General features: G+C 38.5%; 1 protein-coding gene across 5 annotated transcripts in view; it reads right to left on the bottom strand.

Moving 5' to 3' along the window:
• The window catches only part of RBMS3 (RNA binding motif single stranded interacting protein 3), a gene marked incomplete at its 3' end in the record, with an annotated part of 718,132 nt that overhangs the window by 390,254 nt on the left and 311,623 nt on the right, over positions 1–16,255 (bottom strand). For all 5 annotated transcript variants that reach the window (XM_080714872.1, XM_080714869.1, XM_080714871.1 and 2 more), the window contains exon 4: positions 2,184–2,275. In XM_080714872.1, coding sequence (XP_080570998.1) covers positions 2,184–2,275 — 92 coding nt within the window. The remainder of the gene's footprint in view (positions 1–2,183; positions 2,276–16,255) is intronic.

Below are 16,255 nucleotides of genomic sequence, written 5' to 3' on the forward strand. Positions count from 1 at the left end.
TCAGTAGTTACAAATCAATGCCAACTATTTTTCTTATTGTAATCCAACAGCTTGACTAATCACTATACTTATATGTGTATATAAATGGCTATATATATTATATATATTCTGAGAACATATGAAACACTAGAAATAACACAAAGATATATATGTATGTATATATAATATATATATACACACAATACATATATATGGTGCATTCATTTATTCTTAACTGCTGCATTCTAGCAACTTTCAAAATTCAGGAGTTTAGCAATAACATATACCAAAGACACTGCAATAACAATTTGTTTCTTAAACATTTTTATATAACTATTTTCCTTGCCAAGATGTGTTGCTTTCCATTCAAATTCAAGTATATTTCGCATAAAACAACCCCTTCTATTTTATCACTTGTGTTCTCGGTACAGGAAATTGCTCCTTTGACTGCCACTGACTCTTCGCCATGTAACCTTTAAGCCAAGACATGTACATGATTTCCTGATTAATTAAAAATATTAGCTTCATCCATCTTTGTTCATGACCAAATACAAAGTTCCCAGGCATAATCCTGATGAAGAATACAGTTCACAGCTGAACAAATTTTACACGGCCTTGAATTTCAATTAAGTGTCATAAAGGACAGAGAGTCCACCAAAGGACTCTCTGAGAGAAGTAACTCACTACAAAATGCTGACACACGCAAGCTGTACAGGTAGAAAACAACTGCAGATGATGGGAACCAAAAATCCCACCCCTAGAAATCTGAGGTTGAAATTGGAGGACATTGGCAATCATAACAAAATACAAAATACAAAGGAATGAAAATTCTATTATTTGGTTGTATAACACAGCTTTATGGAAAGAGCTAAAGACAACTGCTTACTTGAATATAGCATAAATACTTTAGATCAGAAGTTCAAGGTCAGTTAGATATTGTACCCCAAAGTTTGAAAATCTGTACATTAACAATCTCAGAACTAATAATCCAAAAGAATATTTAAAATTAGATGGCATGTGAGCAAATCCAAGATGACTACTTCCTTAACATAAATATCTACTAAGTATCCATATGCTATAAATTATTTTTCAAAGTTTTTATTTTTTGTAGTACTAGGGATAGAACCCAGGTGTATTTTATCTCTGAGCTACACCCCCAACCCTATTTTTTAGTCCTTATTTTGAAACAGGTTCTAAGTTGGGGAGGGCCTCATTAAGTAGCTGAGGCTGGCTGCCAATCTGTGATCCTCCTGTCTCAGCCCCTCAAGTACTGAGATTACCAACATGTGCCACCATGCCTGGTAGGTTTTTTTTTTTTTTTTAGAAATAATTATAGATTTATAAGAAGTTGCAAAAATAGCACAGAATGGTTCCCTATTTCCCCCAAAAGCTACATCTTTTATAATTAGAGTACCACAAACCAGGAAACTGCTGACACTCTATGCCTGTATAGTATTATCAGTATTATGTTATTATTGTTGTTGTTATTATTATTATTATTATTATTATTATTATAGTATTATTTTTATCACATGTGCAGCTTCTTATAATTTCAATGCAATCAAGACATACAATGATTATAAACAATTTTATTTATTGCCATAGATATAAAAATGCATTATACTTTTAGATAGAAGGGTTCAGACAACTATTGAAAACTATTAGTATGTAGGAAAATGTTACCTAGGAAAACTTCATATTCAAAGGCCAAAATGAAATTCTAGAAATAAAGATGAGGTGCACTTCAATAAACCGATTTTCCTTCACAGATCAGAAAACTCCACCTTCCACCAATTAGTTCTCCCCAACATGAGAAGGAGCATAGTTTTTTAAAACAAAGTTAATCAAAGACAACTTGTCGATCACTGTACTATTCCAAAACTTGTGAACTAGTGAACATACTAGACCCAAGCACACATCTCTCTCTTCTCTCTGGCAAAACAGAGCACTTTACAAGTAGCCTTCCATCACTAGTGAGGTCACCACAACAAGACAGCACATTAACAAATACAGGCATACAGGCAATGAAATAAATTGGCCAGATCATTTCAAGCCAAGTTTACCCTTGTTTATTTTTTCCGGACAAGTAAATAGAAAGTAAACTGTTGCAAAATCCACTTCTGAGTCAGATCACAGCAAAGAAGAAACGCTGGAGAGTTCTCTCTCACAAACACACATGTGCACATAAACATCTCAGGTCTTACCTTGGCCATCTGTGCCTGGACACCATTTGCCTTGAGGGATGCCACGGCTTTCTGTGCGGCTGCGGGACTGTCAAAATCTACAAAGCCATAACCTGTGAAAACACAGAACCCTCATTAGCACTCACAGGAACACCACCATCGAGGCGAATGCAGGTTTATGGTCAGACTGGCATTCAGTTCTTCTGAACGCAACGTGGTTGAACAGGAAGGCTCCTTAAGCCACGGTCCTACCTGTTAGGAGGGGAGACACCAGAATATCTCTAGACATATAGGAGTAACTCATTTTCTAGAAAGCACCTTGAGATTGGGTGTACAGACAGCATCTTGATTTTGACCAATTTGGTAAGATAATAGATTGTTTAACCCTGTTCTTTCTTCATTGAACTGGCTGTAGGACTGAGGTGAAGAGAATGCTGGGAAATATTAAAAATTCTATTACTAAAGTTAATTTTCAGTAACTCTAAAATGGATGTTAATAAACTCCATGATAAGAACTTGCACAAGGTTATAATGAGAACCTGCCAATGGTACCTGGCGCCAAGTACGACCTCAAGAAACGTATGTGGATGGCAAAATATTTTAAGTCTGTGGATGAGAGGCAGGAGTCACATCTACTGCCAAACTTCCATCACAAGACCTCACCCTTTTTAATGCTATCATTTTATATAAATCATTTTGATTCTTCAGTCATCTATGAAAAAGAACAATTAAATAGAACAATTAAAATGAACAATTAAATAGATAAACAGCCAATAGTTAATAAATAAGAACCACATACCCATCTTGCTGGTTATTAGAATGCAATCTGAAAATAAAATAAAATAAAACAACAAGAAGAGTTACTGCAGTTTTTTGTTGGCATGCTTTTACATGTTTATATACATACATAATGAGGCCAAATAATCAGAAAAATAGAGTCCATTGAAAGGCAACTTAGCATGTTGTTAAGCTGGCTGATAGTAATCCAGTGGTTAGTCTAACAGCACCGTCAGCAACCAGGTATATTTAAAAAATATAAATAGTCAAGAAAAGGTACAAGGGCAGCTTTGTCCACTATTTCTAAACAGCCTAGAATATGCATCATCCATCTCTTCCAATTTTTAAGGCAGAAATTTGTTCTTTATATTGCCTCTTTTAGAAGTTTTGAGACAAGCCACTGAAGCAAACCTACTAACCAGGTACCGCGACCCGCCCCCCACCTCCATAAGCAAAGAGGAGTGCAAGAAATTCAATTATCAAGTTGTTTCTTTTAATTAACTTTTTAATTTTCTCCCCTCGTATCCTGTCTTCTCTTTCTCCCTCCCAGCATGTTAGCCTAAAATGAACTTGTTACCCAGCAGTGTACCATAAAATGCTCTTGAAAAGCTGGGCAGGGAAGCTGTGAAGTTTGTATTTCTAATCTAAAAGGAAGCCTGTTAAGTACTGCTAATTCTTCTTCTCTTCATTCAAAATTCAAACTATGTGGGTGATATGAGTATTACCACCCACTAAGATGAGGATGATATAAAAAGAAGACAGCAAAAAATCAAAGTAGAAAGAGCAAAGAAGTAGAGTTTGGTGAAAGGAAAGGAAAAATGAAATTTAGACATTATCTTCTATGTACCAAAGGTCATGCTGGAAGACTGATGTGCAATGAAGGAATAATGACTTCATGAAATATTAACCTCATGTCCATTTTATCCAAGAAGAAACTGAGGCACGGGGACGTGGCAAAATGGGCCCCAAATCACAAGCCATTTACCTGGAAGCTCCAGGATTTGAAATCAAGTCTGCACATGGCCTTTCAAATGAACTAAACAAAGAAGTGTGTGTGTGTGTGTGTGTGTGTGTGTGTGTGTGTGTGAGAGAGAGAGAGAGAGAGAGAGAGAGAGAGAGTGTCTGATGATTTGAATCAAGGAGTATTCTATTTCTGAGCTCTAACCCCAGCCATCTTTCACTTTTTAAAATAGGATATCATCAAGTTGTTGTGATGTTTGGGATTTAGAACATTCCCCTAGCACTCACAGAAACAAATTAACAGTATTGGAAGCCAGGCTTGGTTGCTAAGGAGGGATCCCTGGTAATGTGGCCTTGGGAATTATATATCCTGCTTTCTTACCCTGTTCTCTGTTTCTGGCCTCCACAATGTGGGAGCTGAGTGTGTCTGTCTGTCTGTCTGTCTCTCTCCTTCTCTCTCTCTCTGCTTCCCATGGCCATGTCCTGAGCTTCTCAGATGCCAGTCTCACATGAACTTGAACCCCAAATCTTCAAAAATTGTGAGCAAATCAGTCATCCCTCCTCTATGTTGTGTGACCAGTCATTTTGTATTATAGCAGTGAAAATATTGACCAGCACAGTTGATAAGGCTGGTCTCGAACCTTTGATCCATCCTCCTGTCTTAGTTTCCCATGTACTGGGATTATTGGCATGTACCACCACACCCCAGGTGAACTATACTACTTTTTTTTTTTTTTTGTGATCTTGGGGATGAATCCCAGGGGCATTCTACATCTGAGTGACATCCCAGTGCTATTTTTATTCTTTATTTTTTTGAAACAGGGCCTCACTGATTTGCAAAGGGCCTCACCAAGTATAAACTGATTTGAAACTCACTTCCACTGGTGAGAGGACTTAATTCTAAAATTTCCTTGGATTTTGAAGTTAGAACATGAACTAAAAAAAAAAACATTGTCATGCAAGGTGTCCATGGGGCTTATTCGGATGTGCGGGGTCTGTGGTAAAAAACCAACCACAGGAGGACTGGGCAGATGCACCCTCCACTCCCCACCTTCCTCAGTTTTCCTCATCCATTCATAATTCATTCAATAATGAAAATTTTGTGTCAGGCACTATGCCAAGCATAGTTCATGAAGTGTTTAAAAAATTAGTCCCCCTTTTCCACTCTTACACAACTTATAGTTGAGTTGGTCATGGAGCAAATTAACATATAAATGAATCTATAATTACAAAATGGCATGCTTCACTTGAAGAAAATGAGAGCATTTCCTATAGCATCTAAATGTCAAAATTTTATTATTAAAAGTGTTAAGGAGCTGGGCTTGGTGGTACACGCTTGTAATCCCAGCATTTGGCAGGCTGAGACAGGAAGATCACAGTGCGCAGACAGCCTGAGCTACTTAGTGAGGCCCTTTGCAATTCAGTGAGACCCTGTTGCAAAATAAAGAAGAAAAATTATAGTAATACAAAAGTAAAGAAATGGCATGGTAAAGAATGGCACTGGATGAGAGGGACATTACAGGGGTGGGTGGGGAGGGCTACTGCAGCAATTCAGAGGAATTGTCCTTGAACTCGATGGGTAAACTGGATGACTTCAGTTATATTTTGGAGGCAGAATTAATAGGACCTGGAGATAGATTGATTGAGCTGAAGGAAAAGAGGTACTAATGACAAGGATTGCTACTTTTATTTTTTCCATAGGCAACAGGAGAAAGGAGATATGATTCATTGGAACAGAGAGACTGGAGGAGGGCCTCATACAAGAGAGGGAAAAACAAAATATTGGTTTGAGACATGTTGAGTCAGAAAAGCCTGAGTGACTTCTAAGTAGAAATGTCAAGGAACATTTGATTTTAGACTGGTGCTCAGAAAAAGAGATGGGATTGAAAATAAATGCAGGAAGATGGGCATGGTGATTCAAGCTCGTAATGCCAGCATTTGGGAGGCTGAGACTGGAGGATCACAGTTCGCAGACAGTCTCAGCTACTTAATGAGGATCTCTGTAACTTAGACCCTGTTTCAAAATAAAAAAGAAAAAATAGGGATGGGGGTGTAGCTCGGAGGTAGAATGCACCTGGGTTCCATCCCCAGTACTAAAAAAACAAAAATCAGGAGAGCAGTAGAATAAAGATGCTATTTACAGAGAGGAAAGTGGACACACACGTCTAGAGTAAGTGTTGAAAGAATGGTCTTGGTTTGGAACTTGAACAAATTTAACATTTAGGTGTCAGATAAGAAAATGAGTTTGCAAAGGAGGCTGAAGGAGAGTCAAAGAAAAAGAAAAGGAAATAAAATATGATGCCTCATGGCCCAAGGAAGGAAACACCCCAAGAAAGAAGGAGAGATCAACTTTGCCAAGGGAAACCAAGTCAGGAGGAAGGTGAACCTGGGCAGTGTGCCTAGGAATGTGGCGGCCATCGCCATGAATTGCATCAAGAAAGCCTGCTTGAGAAATAGAGGGGGAAGAAAGAAAACAGCAGGGAAAAAACAAAACAACAATTAAAAAATACTGACAGACCTGTTTGTACTCATCTTGGCTGGGAGGGAGAATTAAGAGACAGATTTTGTTAGCAGGTACATGAGGTCAAAGGAGGATTTTGTTATTGCTGTTTATGTTAAGATAGGAGATAGTGTGTGTGTGTGTGTGTGTGTGTGTGTGTGTGTGTGTGTGTGTCTGTCTGTCTGTCCCCTACCTCATTCCTGTGTGAAGCTGGGGTAGAGATCTACAGAGTGCTCATTCAAGTTACTCAACCAATATTTATTGACCACTTCCTATAAGAGATACTGTTTTTTTGCACTTTTGAATATTGGTAGCAGATCAGATCAAGCAGAAAACAAGGGAGTGAGGCTTCAGGAGGGCAAAGGGATAATTGGTAGCATATTGTTCCTGACAAAGCAGAGAGGTTGGGGGGATCCAGGACATGTATGTGCTGTTCCTTCACCCACAGTAACTGGAAGGAAGAAAAAATGGAACTCTTGGTTACCAGGCATTATTTCCTACATACCCCCAGGACTGTGCTAGCCAATACACCTAGCCAATGCTTAATAACTATTTGTCAAAATAAACTAATAGCATATTTAAAAGATGTTAGCTCTCTTTGCAGACTGCTATGGTGAGCAATTAACTTGTCAACATGCGCATTAATACTTTTTGACTCTGATGAACAGTATAGATGCCACCTGGTCGGGACTCTGGTCCAGCCCTGCTCATGCTACAAGGAAGGACCACATTGCATGACCTGTATTTTAGTTTAATGTGCCTTCATCTCTCAGCTTCCTCCATTTTCTTCCAACCCACATGTTGCACAGAATTTCTACAAAATTAAGATGGTAAACTTTAGGGCTGAATTCTCTGCAGGAAGCAGATGTTTCTGCAAGGACCTGAGGCACCTTGAGCTTTCTCTGAATGGAGGATCTTAGGCCTTCTAAAGAGCCATAATATCAGCAAGGAAAATGAGTGGCTACTCCATAGGAAACATCTGTCCCAGTGGCGCCAAGCCAACAGAGGAGCAAAGACTCTACGAACAGAATTATACATAAAGGATAAGCTGCCAAACCTGAACTATTTCACCAAGTTATGTGACATTCATACACACTTTCACTCATTAAAACGAAAGTTCAGAGGTAAAAATGTCTCAGGCAGGCCTGGAAAACTACTCCCATTCTGGAAATAAACATTGCATTCCCGAGTTTTACATGACAGCAGATACTACATCACAATGAGAAGGAAACAGAATGAAATACGAGGCTGCCTCTGAAGAATAATAATGCATTTTCTAAGAAAAAAGGCAACTTCAATGTGGTTTCAATTTGCTCCCCTTAATGACAAATAATGAAGCCTGGGAGCAGGAACCTCTGTACCTACATCTGGTGAGGGGCAGAGCGGGGAGATTAGTTCAGCCTCAGCTAATAACATTTTTGGTAACTGCTGGAGTCCGGGACAGAACACCAGCAAAGGACAGAATCATGGGAGACCTGGGCCCAAGTGGTGGTAAACCCACCCGTCTCACGTTCTCACGGATGCTATCAAGCCAGCAAGTCCAAATGAATTAAAACTGGACGTCACTGTTGTCTCCACACACCCTGGCCTTGTTGTTGCTTCCCCGTCAGGGGAGAAGGCCAGACGTTCTGCAATTAGCAGGAAGTGGAGCAGCAAAGAGAACCAGCTCCGGGATAATTAGGTCATTCGCCAAATGCACTCATTCCATTGACGGAGCTAATCGATGCTTTCCTGAAATGCTCCAGACCTTGTGTGTTATTGTAAAGTTTCGCTATTTTTATTGCACTACCAGCCAAGTGACTTCATAGAAAAGAAAAAAGTACAGACATTTAAAATATATATTTATTTATATTTAAGACATATATATATATAAATATAAACACATATACACATATAAGATACTCTGAGCTCTCTCTGAAAGAAGGAACATATCTCTCTCTATATATATACATATGTATATACAAGTAATATATAAGCCATATACATTTATATATACATCTATATGGCCATGCTAATGCTTGTAAAATATAAATGTATATGTGATACATACATATATATATATATATATATATATATATATATATATATACACACACACACACACATATATATAATCACAGAATGGCCACAGAGTTTTTTTCTTTAGGGTAGTCATAGACAACATAACTCTTTTGACCTTTGCCATTCAACACAGCCACCATGGGATACTCCATTTAAAATTTTACTAAAAGTTTCTACCATCTTTAACAGTGTATTTTATGCTTCTGTGTTGGTGTTGACTCTTTCAGTCTTCTGTGTAAATGGCTTATTTATTTACCCACATAAGAATTGGTGTGTGTGTGTGGGGGGGGGGGGTATAAGGACAGGAACAATCACACCAGAATCCCAGCTTTGGATCTTTGGTGGCATCTATGGCCAGACAAGGGAGACTTGGACATGCACACTAAATTTCATGACATTTGCATTGTTCTTCCTCTTCAGAATGACTGTCATAAAATCCCACTTGAAGCACAGATGGCTTGGTATAACACCCAACTTCTTTCAAAGGCAATCCAGCTGTGAGTCAAATGTGATTGCTAAACAGAATAAGGGAACACATTGGCTAAGAATTACTTGTTCGACTGAAATGCTACTCAACTTTAACAGTGGAAGCTGTTTCAGAATCAGCCTTCCATAAACTCCCTGTCCTTCCTTTGGTCTTTGCAGCACACTGGGCTGTAGTCTGTGCTCAGACTGGGATGGAGGTTAGGAAGGGGTGGTTTGCAAGATGCCTGGACGTCTGTGGCATCTGGTCTACCTCCAGGCCCCTGCATTTCTCCTATGCTATGAAGTGATTGCTGTAGCTTTTATGGTTATTAGATTTTATCTTTGTGTGCATTCTGTGATTAAAGAATGTAGTCAAAGGACCACACTGATATCTTGATTACTACCCTTTACTTGTAAAATTAATAAGACATAATCATTTATTTAGTATCTTCTTTGTAACCGTTTCCTGAGTGATCATTAAGGGAAAGCCAGGCTATGTCAGAGGAACCAATAGCCATACAGCCTATCTTTTGTTTTATCTTTGTGTTTTGAAACAGGGTCTCACTAAGTAACTGCAGGTCTCACTAAATTGCTGAGGCTACCCTCAAACCTGTGATCCTCTTGTGTCAGCCTCCAAAGTCCTGAGATTACAGGCATGTACCACCATGCAGGGCTCAATCTATGATTTGTGAAAAAAAAAATCAAAATGCAAATTATTCTAGAATGCAAAAGCCAGAGACAAACATTGCTTATTTTGAATTAAGAAAATAAACTTCTTAACCATTATAATCTAAAATCACTTATGCTTTGAAATATCATTAGAATATAAAATTCAAGAATTTTACACAGCAAAGGAGGACGATATACACTTCCTACAAAAAGGGCGGTGGTCTCAGACACCCAGAAAATTGAGGCAAATGAGATGGGGAATAATGCCCACGAGTTAGTAAGCAGGTGTTCTCACATAATTGTCTAAACATCTTGATTTTCTCATGCCAGAAACACTAAAACAAAATGTCACCTTTGGAAATAGGATTTCCCTACTTTGAGGGATACTTTTGAACCATCATGTGACATTCCTATCACTGTTATTAAATTTATTTAGCATCTACTATGTGCAAGAACAATAGCATACCAGATGTCACAGAGAAAACAAAGACAGCTCTCACACAGTCCTTCCTGTCAAAGAGCATACAGTCTATTAGAGTTTACAAAGAATTTTAAATATAGTGGTGGGTCTTCATATACATAGAGGTTAAGTTACATAGTCAGATACAAAATGGCAGATAGCTAAAAACTACATTCACATTGTTAAGCTAGTTATATACAGTAGAGTATGCATCTTTTTTTTTTTGAGTTTTGCTCTACAGCTGAAAAACTGACCTAGGTTTTCTTCAAAAACTGGCATGATGGTAAAATTATATACATCCCAAATTTATATTTATGTGCATATGTTCTTCTTTCTCAGTTTGTGTGCAAAGCTGAGAAGAATTATGGTAAATACAAGGAACAAACAGGAATCCATGCCACAAAAAAAAAATGTGGAAAGAACATTCTAGTATTCTGAAATGACAGCTGATTTTTTTTTTCAAGTGGGGGCGAGCTCAGTCTATTCTGTGTGCAAATGGCAAATGTGAAGACTGGGGAAAAGAAGTCAGTCCCAAATGAAATTTCCCGGCAGAATAAAACAATAACGAAGACAGACGAATTTAAAGAGCCAAGTACTTAGTGGTATACGACTTGGAAATGGGACACTTTCCCATTCCATGTATGTTGCACAAAACGTCTTATTAAACTAAACACAAATTCACATCCCCAAACTCCCTCCCTCCGCACCCTGTTCAATTGATTTTTTAATGAGAGAAAGTCCTTCTTTATACTGAATAAAGTCAAAATTAGGATCCGGATCATTATTTACAGGCTTAGCTCAAACACTTGACTTTATCGAGATTAAAGAAATACTGACTTGCCAAAGTCTTTCCCTGGACCGACCATTAGTTTATTATAATATGGTGGAGATTAAAGGAACGGTCCGCTTGGCTCTAAATGACAGATTAACTTCTGTGATGCAGCCGGCAAAGCTTCCTCTGCTATCGGGCAGTGTTCAAGGATTCCAGTACAGTAATATGTCCTGTGCACTGTAGGTCCTAGTGTCTCTTCCGTCCTAACAGCAGCAAGAACAAGTGTGTAATGATGACTGTGGGAACAAGCCTGGGGTATTGATAAAACAATCCCATTAAATTTGTAACTAGGATGGAACCAAGCTCTAAGCAGACACTTTGATTATAACTCTACCATTCCTAGCCTACAGTATGGTAGGTGAACCTAAGATTTAATCCCTGCCTGCCCTATCCTCTTCTCTTTCTTTTTGATCCGGACTTATAGATGGGTAGAATTATATAGACTATTCTTTCATACAAAGAACACAGATAATGGCCTCAGTGTGTAAGCATCTAATGGAAGGCAGCCTGCCCCCTTCCCAGGTACTTAAATCTACATTCAAGGTCATTGACACCAGCCGTTGGCTTGGGAAATGTGTCTATATTCATTCTTATAACAGAAAATCTCCCATCCCCCTCATTACTCTCCTTACTACTTATTTTTTTCTTTTCTTTGGTGGGGGGTGATTACTGGTGAATAAACCCAGGGACATTATACCTCTAAGCTCTACTGCCAGCCCTTTTTATTTTTCATTTTTGAAACAGGGCTCTGCTAATTTTCTGAGCATCTTATTTTTTGCTAGAGTTGTCCTCAAAACTTTGATCCTCCTGTCTCATCCTCTTAGGTACTGAGATTACAGGAGTGAGCCATCATGCCTGGTGGCATGATCTATCATCTTCAATAGATGGACATTCGTACTAAAACTGGACAGCCATCCACAGGAAGGTATTGGGTAATTCAGTGCAGAAAGGAAAAGAAAGTGAATCCTAGACGTAGGGGAATCCATTTAAAATGCATGCATCAGCCAGGCGTGGTGGCGCACACTTGTAATCCCTGCACTTGGGAGGCGGAGACAGGAGGATCGCGCTGGTTCAGAGCCAGCTTGCTGGCTTAAGAGACCCTGTTTCCAAATAACAAAATATGAAATAGGTCTGGGAGTATAGCCCAGAGGTAGAAGGGCTTCCAGGAACCCTAGTGCCACCAAAAAAAAAAAAAAGCATGAATCATATGTAAGCCTCCATTGTTGTTACACTCTTTGTTACCAATATTTCCCTACCAACTTATCCCTTCTCTGAATTCTCATAAAAGGTCCTGTGTGCTTTCCTAGGGAAGAACTCTATCTATAGTTTCTTCTTTCCAAACCTTTGACAGAACTCACTTCTAAATGTTTTGGAAGTTTAATAATCACAGCTGTGCATTTATTTCTATGGCTTATAGAATATATTCCTAAATTACATGGTTGATGGCCTTATTCCAAATATTATAGAAATATCTGCAGGTACTATCTCTATGATTATGAGATCTAGTGTTATATCCCTGATTTTTGTACTCCAGTTTACTTTTCTCCATCCCACTTGACATACTCAATTTATTTATTAGAACTTTTTAAAAATTAAATGTATATATGGGAATATCCCTGGTTTAAAGAAAATCAAGTCTATAGTATTCAGTTCAATGTAAATTCATTTCCACCAATACTCCAAGCCTTTAGTGTTTTATTTAGTTGAGCTATAGTATAATTCTTTAAAATGTTATCATTGAAATAGCAACTAGTTGCCTGGTGTGGAGGTGCATACCTATAATCCCACGACTTGGGAGGCTGAAACAAGCGGATGACAGATTCGAGGACAGCCTCAGCAAGCAGTGAGACCCTTTTTTTAAATAAAAATAAAATCAAGATGAGAGTATAGCTCAGAGGTAGAAGAGATTGAACCCATCCCTAGGTTCAATCCCCAGGAATACACACACACACACACACACACACACACACACACACACACGGCAACTAGCATCCATTCTTAAGCTCTTTATCTCATGCATTAAAAATATATCAAAGTCAATCACTAAGCCAAATGTGAGAAGGAGGGAGGGGAGGGAATGGGGCAGGAATTGTGTAAGGGCTAATTGGGTGATGTGTGTATGTACGCCTCCACCATCTTGTACCCCATTAAGATGTATGAGTACAATGCACCAATAAAAAATTACAGAACAGGAATATAGAATAATAAAATATAATTCCTGTTATCAAAATCATCAAAACAAAACATTTTTGTAAGTGGCGTTTTGAGTATCCATCTTTTCCCTAAAAATAAATAGTATTTATTTTCTTCTAATTTTAGAAGTTGGACAATTTTATTACAAGAATTTTTAGCCAATACAGAGAGAAATTAGCTATGGTGCCACAAAATGAAGGTAAAAGCATAAAATTTAATTAATAACTTATTCTTTTTAGCCAAAATGGTATCAGAGTAGGTGCTGAGTTTCATCACCTGATTTTTCTCGCAACTGTACAGTTAGCAGCTTTTCCTGGTCAATAAATATGGATCTCTAAAATCCTGTCAATCTAATATTTTCATCACTCCAATTGCCTGTTTCTCAAAGATTTCTCTTCAGCCTGCTTTAGTGAAATGTTTCCTAACTTGCAAAACTGATTTTATGATAAGATTTAGAAAGATTTTTTAAATTAATAAAAATAGAAATAGACAACATCCTCAAGGCCTAAACTTTAGAAAATTATCTTCCTAAGCTTTTTGTTTTATCCAAAAGCATTTTTAGAAGGGACTCTTGTGCATTACAAATCAAAGATATCAGAAACTAGTTAAATCACATTTAAACATATATGGGGGATTGAAAGCCTATTTTCCTTCCCACTGTAAACAAATTGGGATCCGTCTCAAATAGATTTTAGAGAAATATAAAATCCTTAGGAGACAAATAATTTTGAGATCTGTGATTCAAAAAGGATACTAATACTCATGCCATTAGACCATGAGTAATACTTATTTATAAATTGAAAGTGGAATCTTTTTCAACAATCAGAGCCATGTTTTCCCCCAAGGAAATTTACTATAATTTGTAAATTGATGCGCTTGGTGATGTTACCAATTCTTTTGTATCACCTTAAATAGCTGGTGATTTCTAACCTACGGCTGGGAGCCTCCTGCCTCTACGTAGCATCCTAATTGTACAAAGAGAATATTATTTCAGAATTTTAGGATATCTTGGTTGAGATGCAGATTAGGGAACTGTTTAGTATTGGATATTTATATACAATTGTCCTAACAAGGATGAGGAGAGAAATGCATCTGCAAACAGAGTCCATAGGGACCTCCTGTGACATTCTCTACGTTGGTACTCTTAAGTTTGACTTATGGACCAGCGATATTGTCATCACTTGGTCGCTTGCTAAAACATAGAGTTTCAGGCACACTTCAGATCCACTAAAATTGACTCTACAGATTGGCATGGTCCTCAGATAACCTATGTGTGTGTGTGTGTGTGTGTGTTGCTGAGGATTGAACCCAGGTTCATTCTGCCTTTGACCTACCCCTGGCTTACCCTGGCTTTTTTTTTTTTTTTTTTTTTTTTTTGGAAACAGGGCCTTGATAAGTTGCTGAGACCCTCACTAAGTTGCTGAGGCTGGCCTGGAACCTGCAATCCTCCTGTCTCAGCCTCCCAAGTACTGGGATTACAGGCATGTGCCACCAGCCCAGGCTCCCACATGGACCTTGAAGATGGAGATGCCCTAGACAAGTCACTCATCAAGTTCAGATGACATCTGCTATTCTCATATAACTGCAGGAAGAATTCTGGATCTTAAAAGTCATCTAATCCCATTTCTATAGGATCTTCAAGTATCTCTACAGTTTCTTTGCTAAAGACTCCTTTATGCTCCACCTACACAGTTCTAATGTGCGAAACTACATAGCCTCTCAATGAAGCTCATGCTAGACAAGGGTATTAGATAGAAAACTAACTGCAAAGCAAAGACATCCTCCTCATAAGCTCTGGGTTCAAAGCCTAGCTCTGCTCTTTGATGAGGATGAGTCCCTAGGCACAGAACATCCAACCCAACAAAAGGTTAATAATATTACCCAAATCATATGTTGGCTCTGAGCCTGGAACGAATATAAGTGTGTTTAAAACACCTGGGCTAGTGCCTGAGGACCCCTATTTCTCCAAATCCCTCGCCTCCCCAGACTCCACAGAATCCTGGGACCCTAATGAATCTGCTGGCTTAAATAAGTGCTAAGAGATAAACCATAGAAGACTTCCCTCCCTTCTGCACATGACACACCTTTATATTTTTAAAGACAGCACTCTTCCTTCTGCTTGTACTTGAAAAATCAATATTTGAAAATACAGCATTGGGCTATTTTTACATAATAGCCTATTTTGGAACAAGTGCAGGCCCCCCTTTCCTCTTTCTTTTATGTTTGTTCATCAGAGATATACCTAATTCTGTTTAGTTACAAAGTTCAAATTGGCCCTCCATGAATACAACCCTTCAAAAAAAAAAAAAAAAAAAGAAAGAAAGAATGTTCATCTGAGGAAGCAGGTAGCCAATGTGAAAAGTGATTATACAATAAATGTATTATGCAAATTCTGGTGAACATTTTATGCACAGTGGATAAAGAATCAAATTAAAGTCTCATAACCCTTGGAAAATTAAAGTTAGCAAGCACAGAGGTTGATTTGCCCTTGAACACAAAAACCGCCAAGGGCAGACATTCTCCCATCATTTCCGCAAAACTGAACCATTTCTGAAGGTTTCCGATTAAAATAAGAAATCCCCGAGGCGTCATAAAGATCAGCTATTTTTACAGGAATAATTTGGAGTTGCAATTTTCAAGTGTTATGAGTTGGAAGGAATCGGTGAACTTGTGGCATATTTTTAAAAGCTAATATGGCAGGTAATTGGCCAGTTGAGAACACCAAACCTCGCATCAGAAGAGGGCATGCAGACACCGGGGTGGAGAGAGGCTTTCTCAAGGCTGAGCACGGGGTGGCTGATTTACACAGCTTTCCTTGCAACAACCAGGAGTGGCGGTTATGCTAGAACCAGGCTGATCCTTCGATTTCCCTTCACTTAATGGAATAATGGGCTATGATAGCGCCTTCCTATCCCACTATTAAATACACCTTTTTGCAGCTTGCCAACACTGACTCTACCACTAGACTATACTGAGAAATAATGAACCACTAAGAAAGACAATGCAGAGGGCCTGTCCAAGCATTTACCTACTAGAGAACAGAGCAACCATCACAGGCATCTCCTTAAATCAATACGCAAGCACGGGTGCAAAGGAGCTAGGTCGGAAACCCCATTCTGCCCCCAATACTTACATCTGGAGACAGGATGTAACACCAGTGCCAAGACCAGTCCACT

Source organism: Muscardinus avellanarius, assembly GCF_963383645.1.
Source record: "Muscardinus avellanarius genome assembly, chromosome: 18".
Taxonomy (NCBI): Eukaryota; Metazoa; Chordata; class Mammalia; order Rodentia; family Gliridae; genus Muscardinus; species Muscardinus avellanarius.